Source organism: Gavialis gangeticus, unplaced genomic scaffold, assembly GCF_001723915.1.
Source record: "Gavialis gangeticus isolate Ggan-Ray unplaced genomic scaffold, GavGan_comp1, whole genome shotgun sequence".
In the NCBI taxonomy this organism is placed as follows: Eukaryota; Metazoa; Chordata; order Crocodylia; family Gavialidae; genus Gavialis; species Gavialis gangeticus.
In genome coordinates this window covers 12869636-12879609 of record NW_017729018.1, presented here as the reverse complement: position 1 = coordinate 12879609, position 9974 = coordinate 12869636, and the positions used below count along the sequence as shown (strand labels likewise).

The following is a 9974-nucleotide window of genomic DNA, read 5'->3' as shown; positions in this document are numbered from 1 at the left end:
TTGCTGACAGGGCTACACTAGCAAAAATCCAAGGACCAGGGCAGTCATAGCAGCGAGCGCTATTATACAGGTATCGTTCGATCAGCAGTAGGAGGTTTCATCTCTAGCAGGGTTAAAATAGGAAAACTTCTATGTGTAGCAAGGCCTTAGTTCACACACGGGCTGTGCATTTATTATGCAGAGGTGTGTGCAACGCTGTTGGTTTCATGCAGGGAAGTAGAAGCGTGAGAGTCCGAGACGCTGGAACAGAGGCAGGTCTTGGTTTTAATGGACCCCCAGACACGCTCTTTGCCCTTGTGACTTGCATTTCTACCGCCCCATCACTGCACCACGAGCGGCTGGCAAACATCTTGTGAATCCGCCTGTTGCACAGTCTGGGTGTGGCGCGTTCTGCGACTGACGTGCCCTGGTGTGTGATCGGTCCGGCACATGCATGTCAAGTCTTGCTGTCATGGAGGGACACTCCTTGATTTGGGATTAAGGAGAAGGCTGTTTTCTTGCAGAGCCTCTCCCTTCTGGCTCCTATGCACTGCAATGAAGCGTTTAAAAATCTGCCTCCCAAGGGTTGTTGTTTTTTCCAGGAAATCTAATCTTCTACCCACTCAAGTTGTCAAGCCCCCTGGATCCCCCTGTCTCACTCCTAGCAGCATCAGGGAAGAGTAGCAGAGACATCTAGTGGCTGTAGCCACATCCCAAAAGGATCTCGGCAGCATTGGTTCGCATGAGTGCTAGGCACCCAAGACCGACTGCTTTCAGAGCAGAAAAAAATCCACAGGGACGGAGGGATGCCAGAGGTACCCTAGCATGGGATGGGCATGGGCAGATCTTGTGCAGTCACTGTTGTGCGCACATGGAGCAAGGTTAGAGTAACAGGAACCTCTGCCCCACGGGTTCAAGGTGAGACCATCAAGCCCATGTGTGAACCAGTGGTACGGCCCCTCCACCTCCTAGGAATGACCAACAGAAGTGCACAGGACTCTTCCTAACACATGTCCATCATGTCTGACACGTGCCCTGCATGGAAAAACAGGCAGGATAAAGGCAGACGACGCAGGACCTGGCTCCTGAGGCATCGATTCCCGCTAGCCGTTGCCTGGCATCCAACGTTCATTCACTCAGGCTTTTCCAAACCTGCCAAGTCTCCGCATTCAACAGAGGCCCCAGTCGCTGCTTGAAGAATGAAGAAAGGTTTCAAAGCCGTGTTCACTCTCTGCGTCCTTTCCATGGTCCTGCTGCTGGGAAGAGTCCTAGGCTGTACCCAGCCTGCGCTGGTTCTGCATGCATTGCAGACAGCAAGACAGGCCAATTGTGCATCTGGCCTCACGGGCCTCTTCTCTTCTGACGACAGAGCAGATGGGAGTGCTTTGTTTAAGCTTTACACGGCTCTTGCGACCTGCTCCTGCTCTGCCAGGGGTCTGCAGTAATGCATTTCTCCCAGGCAGCAGTAGATGTCCCCCCTCGTTGCAGCCGTCTGCCTTCCTCTTCCCCCTGTTTGCAGAGTGCCTGTTCAGGTTCAGCAGCCTAGATAAGAGATCTCTTTTACCCAGAAGGAGGCCCTGTTGCTATTTGCACACTCAGCTCTTTCAGCTTTGCCTATATAAAGCCAGTCAAGGGCAGAGGAGACTCCTTCCTCTCCCCGCTTCTCCCACCGGACAGTCCTCCCTGGTGAGAACTGCAATAGCATGAGCTCCTCGGAGGCTGCCAGTCCCATCTTCCACCAGGGAGAGAACTGCAAGCCATCATGGACGGAGGCCGAGGCTGGCTACAATCAGACAGACACACACTTGAAGATCCTGGGCAAGCCAGTGATGGAGCGGTGGGAGACCCCCTACATGCATTCGCTGGCTACCGTTGCAGCATCCAAAGGTAATTAAGTAATGAGAACCCAGTTCGTTGCAAGGTGTGGGGGGGGTGGACAGCAGCAAGAAGTTTGGGGGGCAGGAGGAGAGTTGTCAAAAGCTGAATGGAAAGCTTTTTTCCCTGTATTCTCAGCATCAGCTATAAAAAGGGGCCCGTCTCGATGGGCCTCATCCTTATGGCTGGCGAGATAAGCTGGGCTGGGCCACCCATGTTCCTAGTTCCTGTGCACTCCCGAATAACAGCCGGCTAACAAAGGCTGACGGCTGCAGAGTAAGTTGGCCTGGGAATTAATGTCATGCCGTGTTCTCAGCCATGCAGCCGATAAAGCGCAGCCTGCATGCATGGAGGAGCACGCGCTGGACTTCCTACAAAGCCCGGCGAGCAGCCTCCCTCCCCAGTCGCTGGGGTGAGAGGGCAGAGGAGAGGGAAGGGTCCATCTTCACTTGCAGGAGCTGGACTTGGCCCATCCAGAAATGAAGTGCTGGGAACAAGCAGCACTGAACAAGCAGCTGAGCTCCTAGCAGGGGGCCCAAGGGAGGTATTTTTGAACCTTCCTGGGGAGCTTTTGCCCCTGCAGCTCTGCTCTGCTGTCGGCATAAATAGAATGAGCTACAAGCCTTTTTTTGGCTTTTTATTAGATTGATTCTCTGTGAGGGAGTCTGGAGGCAGAACAGCATTTTAAGTACAACTGGGCAGCGATTCAAGACATCTCACTAAGACATTAAACACAGCCCAACTGTCCGGAGACAGGCTCGAGAGCTTGGTTTTGGAGGCTGGTGTTCTCTCAGCCCCTCTCCAGTATTTGATTTCTGCCCCACTTTGAAGGTAGCATTAAAAAATCATGACATCAGGCCAGCAGGCACTTTCCAAGCTGAAGTTAGGAGAGTGGCCCCTGTGGTTTCTCTGCATGCTCACGCTCCCCATCGCACAACGCACAGCTGAGCTGGAGAAGGCAGGCGGAGCCATTCGCCCTGCTGGAGCTGAGGTTAAGAATAGCTGTGCTGAGGGAGTGAGTGTGCGAAACACTTGTGCTCTTGTGTCACACAAGATACAGTTCCAAACAGCTGCAGGCCAAGCCGTGGGGGATGGGAGGCCTTCGCTGGGCACCCAGGGAACGGCTAAACGCCTGCAAACCTTAGCTGCCCTCCCAGAGCTTTGGACTCTGCCTCTTGGTTGCAAAGCAAACGCCTAATCCAAGTCCTGACAAAGGTCACTGGAAACCTTCGGCAAGCTTTGGTTCGGGCCCAAAGTTTTTGGGGTCAAGTCAGACAGAGGTTGCACGCTGCATTTCTCCAGGCAGCTCCTTGTTACCGGAGAAACCACCCCAGGGGTTCACAGCAGAGAGGCGGTGGAGGCTGGGTTTGCATAAAGAAGGGTCCGAGGCTGCCTGGAGCTGTTTCAGGTTACTTGGGATGTTTTTAGTGGTTTGAAATCCATTTTTTTAAGTTAGCTGAAGGAAAAACAGAGAGGTTTGTCAGGTTAGGAAGGACCTAACCCCTTCGCACTCCACCACTAACTGACCTGCCTCCAGGGACTTGGGAAAAACCATTCCGGGTGAACAGCTTCTTCCGTTGCTGTCCAATGCAGGGACCCTTGTGAAGCCCCAGGGCTGGCTATAGTCCGACACCGGCTACTGGGTCAGCTGCCTTTGGAACAGACCCATTGATTTTTCCTATCTGTTGTCTGCTCCTGTTGGTGTAAACCCTCAGCTGGCAGCTCCTGCTTCCCCAAATGCTGCAGTGTTATTCAGCGCGTGCGACCACCCCCAATAGCGAGCACACACATGCCCAGACATGAAGCAGCTGGTCTGTCCCATGAATTTCAGTCGGATTTTCACCTGCTTGGAGATAAGCAGCTGGGAAGGGCTACAGAAGAGAAAGGGAAGGTAATAAGAAGCAAAACTGAAAGTGACTGGGGAAGTTCCCTTCTCCCAGGACAACAGAGAAGCAGCTTTAATGACCAGCCCAGAAAGGTGGGGGACGGGGGCAGCTAGAAGCAGGTGGGGCAGCCTGTGGGGTGCAGATTTCCTCCCGCATGAGGAAGCCCAGAGATGATGGATCCTAGTTGCTAGCAGCCTGGCCCTGATCCGAGCCAGCAGCCAGGCAGCGAAAGACTCTGACTCCCCAGGCTCTCTCTGAGCACAAATGACCAAGGAAAGGACAGTCCCATCCATTACCAGGACTGCCGGCCCCTTGGGAACCAGGCAGTATGGGCAGCTGAGCAGTGACCTGCCTTCGTCTTTCCGCAGGGGGCCGTGTGCTGGAAGTGGGCTTCGGCATGGCCATTGCCGCCAGCAAAGTGGAGGAGTTCAACATCGAGGAGCACTGGATCGTTGAATGCAATGAGGGCGTCTTCAAGAGGCTAGAGGAGTGGGCCAAGAAACAGCCCCACAAGGTAGAAGCAGCTCTGGCTGTGGCGGGGAGGGGCAGTTAGAAATGCAGAGTCCTGCCCAGCTCCGCTGCAGTGGATGTGGCCCCATCTCACCCTCTGCTTGTGTCCCTGCCCTCACATGGCCGTCAGCGCCGGCCCCAAGGATACTGCCCTCCCAGCACCCAAAGCATCAGCTCTGTATTGCAGATGAGGCACCAAGGGGCACAGGGGCGGCGAAGAGGACACAAGACAGGCGAGGCACGAGTTGCACCCAAGGTCCAGGGCCACCAGCTCAGCTCTGCTCAGCCCCTTCCTGCTCCACTGATTCCCCCGAGTGGGAGGAGGAATCCACTCTGGACACACAGAGACAGCTCAGCAGTGACTTCAGTGCCACCCTCCTGCTAGGGAAACTTTACCCCAGGGGCAGGGAGAGGGCAGACACCTCCCACACCTCCCTGGAGCTGAGCTGCTTATTAGCATGCCCCCATTAAATCATCCCTGCATCTTTCACTCCTTCAAAGGAAGGGAAAGGGAGTGGATCCATTCTCGCTTTGGCCACTCACCAAGCAGCCCGTGCCCTTCTGCCCCACGTGCTGACTTCCCCCCGTCTGGTCTCCTGCAGGTCGTCCCCTTGAGGGGCCTGTGGGAAGATGTGGCCCCCACGCTGCCGGATGGACTTTTTGATGGTAAGGAGAAGAGGCAGAACAAACCCCGAGGGGCCGTGGGATTGTGAGAGAGGAGGCTGCAGGCTCAGAGGACCCTGTCAAGCACCCTCCATCCCCGAGACCCTCAGAGCCAGGCCCTTAGGGACAGAAACCATCACAGGAGTCAGCACAGCCTGGCTCTGGAAAACCCAGCTCTCCCAACCCCCAGCCTGGGGCCCGAATCCCCTGAACCTCCCTGCCTGCATTGGTCAAGGCCTCGCCCCAGCGAACAGGCCCAGATGGTGGTGGTGCATTTTGCACAGTTGATGAGTCCTCCCCCTTCCTCCCACACAGGCATCCTGTACGACACCTACCCCTTGTCCGCAGAGACCTGGCACACTCATCAATTCCACTTCATCAAGGTAAAGAGCTGCGGCCTCACAGCCTCAACGAGCAGACTTGACTGCCTCCTCCGTGGCCCCCTCTCCTCCTTGGCTGGCAGGGGGAAGCAAGGACACTCACCAGTTGGCAGGATTGGGATTTGAGCAACACAATGGGAGACTCAGCCTCTCTGATCAGGGCAAAGCTGCCAGGGGCACGGCGTGGCTTCCAGGCAGCGTTTTCTATCAGGCTTCACTTGTCCTCACATCACAGCCATGAACTTCATTGTGGGAGAGGGACAAATAAATATTAGCAATCAAAAAAAAAAATCAATGCTTCCAGGCACAATCCAAAGTGGGTAGGGAGCTGCGGGTGGGAGGGGAAGAGCCCAGTGCAGACAGTGTCTGGGGAAAGCTGGCAGTGGCTGGGGGGGCATCCCTGACCCCGCTCCCCTCCCTGTCCTGCAGAGCCATGCTTTCCGCTTGCTGAAGCCCGGTGGCGTCCTCACCTACTGCAACCTGACATCATGGGGGGAGCTGCTCAAGACCAAGTACACAGACATCGAGAAGATGTTTGAGGTGAGGGGGAACAGCTCAGGGACACAGCTTGGGGCAGGGGGGGCCGAACCCCACGTATGCTGTGATCCCCCGTGGTCCCAATATCTGCTGGAGGGAACAGGGCTTGCAGCACACAGCCCCACCCCATGCCCCCCGGCATCAGCAGCATGGTGCACAGGCACAGAACTGAACCTCAGCGCCTCCCAGGCCTGATCCCATCCACCGCTGCTAAGAGCTGCTGGGTCTTTCCAGCAGGACCTTCCAGACAGCTGCATGGGAGGACAGGATCCATCATACCGATACAGAGAGGTGCTGGGAGGGAAGCAACATGGCCAAGGTCAGGCTGTTGCCAGACTGTGTTCCCCTGAGTCTTGGTGGGGAGGGACTGGGCCTTCATGTGGGTTCGGATGCTGAGCCCATCCTTCCCCTCCCCCCGCCACAGGAGACTCAGGTCGGGCACCTGGTCCAGGCTGGGTTCAAGAGGGAGAATATCAGCACAGCAGTGATGGACCTGACCCCGCCCCAGGACTGCAGGTACTACGCCTTCCCCAAGATGATCACACCCACCATTATCAAGCAGTGAATCCTGCGGGGAAGAGAGAACCAACATCCAGGACTGATCATTTACACTGCAGGGAGAAGGGGAAATGCTCCTCATCTTGGGTACTCACTAGGAAAGATCAATGACGGGGGTAGGAAGGGCTGGGGAAAGCCTGCTTGGAACTGGCGCCTGCAACCAGGGGTTTCACCAGTGAAGCAGGTACCAGAGCAAGATCCAGGACCCTGCTCAGCTCGGTGCCTCAGTTCCCCTCCTGGTTCACTTTAGAGATCCCTGGATAAAGAGGACTGGGACAGAAGTGGGGAGGGCCTTCAGCTGGCCCCCGGGCAAGCCCCTTCTGAGATCTGGGCTCAGAATCACAGGCAGGTACCAGCATCTGTTAAAGCCTGGCAGTAGATACTGTAAAAACAGATTTCAGTAGAATTCAGGAGCAAGCAGGTGATTCGGATAAAGGGGCTGGAGAAAGGGAGGGAAACAAATCCAGAAGCTGCTGAGGCCAGGATCCTTTAAAAACTAAAAAAAAAGACACTTAGCTTTCCCCAAGCCAGCTGACTCCCCCCTCCTCCCCGCATTTTAATGTCAAGAGCCTTCACATTTGCATTTTGTAATTAAAATGCGACAGGGTCGATTCCCAGAGCAGGGTTCCATATAGGTCTCTGCAAATCATTTTTTTTTTTGCCTAATGCCCTGTTTTTAATCAGATTTTGGTAACAGATTCTTTTGACCTTCCTGGAAGTTTATTACTGCATGAATAATTACCCCGCTCCGTATAGAAAGGGTGGGCAATCTGCCAGTCATGCAAACACTGGAGACATTAAATTGTCTTGGAAATCTACAGCAGAGACTTTGGAGTCATTTATGTTGATCCCTCCAATGCATGCACAACTCAGCACCGCTTCTGGTCCCCATCATGGCTGGCTCACTGGAGTTTAGCACTCATCTCATTACGTTTTTCCAGTCTTTCATGATCCATGAAGCAGCACGCACTCCTTCCCCCATCTGAGGGCAGCACCCTTTCTGTAACACAGTGGGTTAAGGTTCTACATGGAGCAGGTGCCTACAGCAAACGTGTATTGTCACAGCCCTTAGGAGACCCAGTCACAGCCCTGGGCCTGGGTGCTGGGCAGAACATAAAGGGGATTCCTGCTCCAGAGAACTCCACTTTCAAGAGACATCTGTGGGTTCACACAGTCAGTGGGACATTATTGGTGGTGCCAGAGGCTGTGGCATAAAAATAGTGACTTTATAAGGAATGACACGGCATAAAGCAGGCATAAGACTTAGCTGTGCTGTATGCATTCACGTGGAACAAGGAAACAAGTGACTGTAGTGCTACCGTCTCCAGAGGACTGTACTGGGCACCTTGTTTCCAGGATATCAAAGCAGGAGGGAGTTCAGAGAAAAAAGTAAAAAGTTCTAGTTAGCAGGAAATATTAGACCAAGCTAAGGTAAGACTGAGAATGAAAGCTGGGGAGAGGGGGCACGATCCCTTAAGATATAAGCATCACAGACTAAAGAGGTTCATGGGAGGAAACCAGGAGTGCTAGAATGTACTGAAGAATGTAAAAGCGCCCCATTGATTCAAGTCTGCCCACAGCCGTGCTTCCTGCAGGCACAGAGCCGGGCAGGCTGCTGAGAGATGGGATTTCTGGCAGCCTGGGTTAGAGCAAGCATGAGACTTGCTACAGAAGCATCTTGCCTGTGGAGAAGCTGCCAAGGCAGGTCAGTCCTGATCTCACTGGAGGAAAAGGGAAAAAAAGAATAACACATCTATGCAAGGGCAATATAAAGCTTTTAATCATTAAGCAACAGAGGTTTGAAGGGCACACAAAGCTCTGACAGCTTGACGCTTGCCTGTGTATCTGCAGCAGCTTTCCAGGCCAGGCAGGCTGCCATGCTCAGGTCTGTCCAAACACTGCCAGGGCTCCCATTCTTGCACTTGAACCACCCTGCAGCCTCAGAGTATGATCCCGAGAACCTACGGTCCCCACCAAAAGCAGCGGGCACTTGCAGCCTTCCTGTCTTCTGCCGAGTACGTTTGTTTGTTTCATAAGAGCAGATAATCATTTCATGAAAAAAAAAAAAAGTCGCCCTCCCCTCTCAACACGAGCCATTTAACCCAGACAACGGCCAGCTCTCAGCCTCAATACTTCCCAGCCATTTCAGTCACGGCCAGGACCCTTTTTTAAGTAACCGAATGACAGCATTAAAGACAATGGTCAATTAAAGAGGCAACACTTTATTACAAAGCTTGTGCAGAATATAGCTGTGATGTGCGTAACACAGGTGCTTTGTCAGAGTAGCATGAGTAGCTGGGTCATAAATAAAAAGAGGCTATTTCCTGTACCAGAGCTGAACCCTTTTCTCCCGCTTGATTTTCTTCTGAAGCTGCAGGATTCCATACAGCAAGGCTTCTGCAGTGGGCGGGCAACCTGGTGGGAAAAGAGGAAGGGGAGAGAGAGTGGGCACTGTATTATGCAAGGCTGACAAACAGGTGGGAAAAGACTGTGGTTCTAAGCTAGAAAGGACCTTTATATCAGTTAGTCTGATCTGCATGACCCAGGCCAGGGCATTTCACTCCTGCTACCACCTGACTTTAGCATCTCTTCCAGATAAGCAGCCAAGCTCAGAGATTCTGCTGCTTTACTTGGTAGCTTAAGCCCACTGCAACGATCATTCTTGCTGAAAAATAGGACACACAGCTTTCCCTGCACTGCTTTAAACAGATGAGCGAGAGAGAAAGAGGTTGGGTTTCTTTTTAGTTAAACTGATGTGCTTTGAGAAGACATTTTGATTGCTCAGCAGAAGAAAAAGGTCTCTTGGACTAGTGACAAGATGCCCCCCCCCAATGCAGGTGGAGCTCATCTCAATGAAGTCATCAGCGACTTGGACGAGGGGGTAAAAAGCACCCTGTTCAAATTTGCTGATGACACTAAGATTGTGAGGGGATGTGGGCATGCTAGAAGGAAGGAATAGGCTATAGTCGGACCTAGACAGGTTACGGGGTAGGCGGATGAGAACAGGATGGGATTCAACACTGACAAGTGTAAGGTGATGCACCTGGGGAGGAAGAGCCAGCACAATAGCTACAGGCTGGGGAACTCCCTTCTCGTCAGTACAGAGGCAGAAAAGGACCTTGGAGTCATCACTGATGCCAAGATGAACATGGGCCTGCAGTGTGGGGACGCGGTCAGGAAGGCCAACCGCACCTTGTCATGCATCCACAGATGCATCTCGAGCAGGTCCAAGGTGATACTCCCCCTCTATGCAGCACTGATCAGGCCGCAGCTGGAGTACTGCGTCTAGTTCTGGGCGCCGCACTTCAAGGAGGGATGTGGATAACACGGAGAGGGCCCAGAGGAGGGCCACTCGCATGATCGGGGGCAGCAGGACAGGCCCTATGAGGAGAGGCTACGGGACCTGAACCTGTTCAGCCTCCACAAGAGAAGGCTGAGGGGGGAATCTAGTGGCCTGTTACAAACTAGTCAGAGGGGACCAGCAGGCATTGGGGGAGTCCCTGTTCCCCCAAGCACAACCAGGAGTGACCAGGAATAACGGTCACAAGCTGGCAGAGGGGAGATTCAGACTAGATATCAGGAGGTG

The 9974-nt window shown here is 53.6% G+C and overlaps 2 protein-coding genes across 2 annotated transcripts in view; one reads left to right on the top strand and one right to left on the bottom strand.

The window, feature by feature from the left end:
* Positions 1-1617: 1617 nt before the first annotated feature.
* GAMT (guanidinoacetate N-methyltransferase) lies at positions 1618-7208 on the top strand. The gene is made up of 6 exons (XM_019513561.1): positions 1618-1866; positions 4109-4254; positions 4853-4916; positions 5229-5296; positions 5723-5833; positions 6255-7208. The coding sequence occupies exons 1-6, from the start codon at positions 1683-1685 to the stop codon at positions 6393-6395; spliced, it is 714 nt and encodes a 237-aa protein (XP_019369106.1). The 5' UTR covers positions 1618-1682; the 3' UTR covers positions 6396-7208.
* Positions 7209-8590: 1382 nt separating this feature from the next.
* Positions 8591-9974, bottom strand: part of NDUFS7 (NADH:ubiquinone oxidoreductase core subunit S7) — a 9579-nt gene continuing 8195 nt past the window's right edge. The window contains exon 8 of the mRNA XM_019513562.1: positions 8591-8803. Within this exon, the coding sequence (XP_019369107.1) occupies positions 8706-8803 (98 nt within the window). The 3' untranslated portion in view covers positions 8591-8705. The remainder of the gene's footprint in view (positions 8804-9974) is intronic.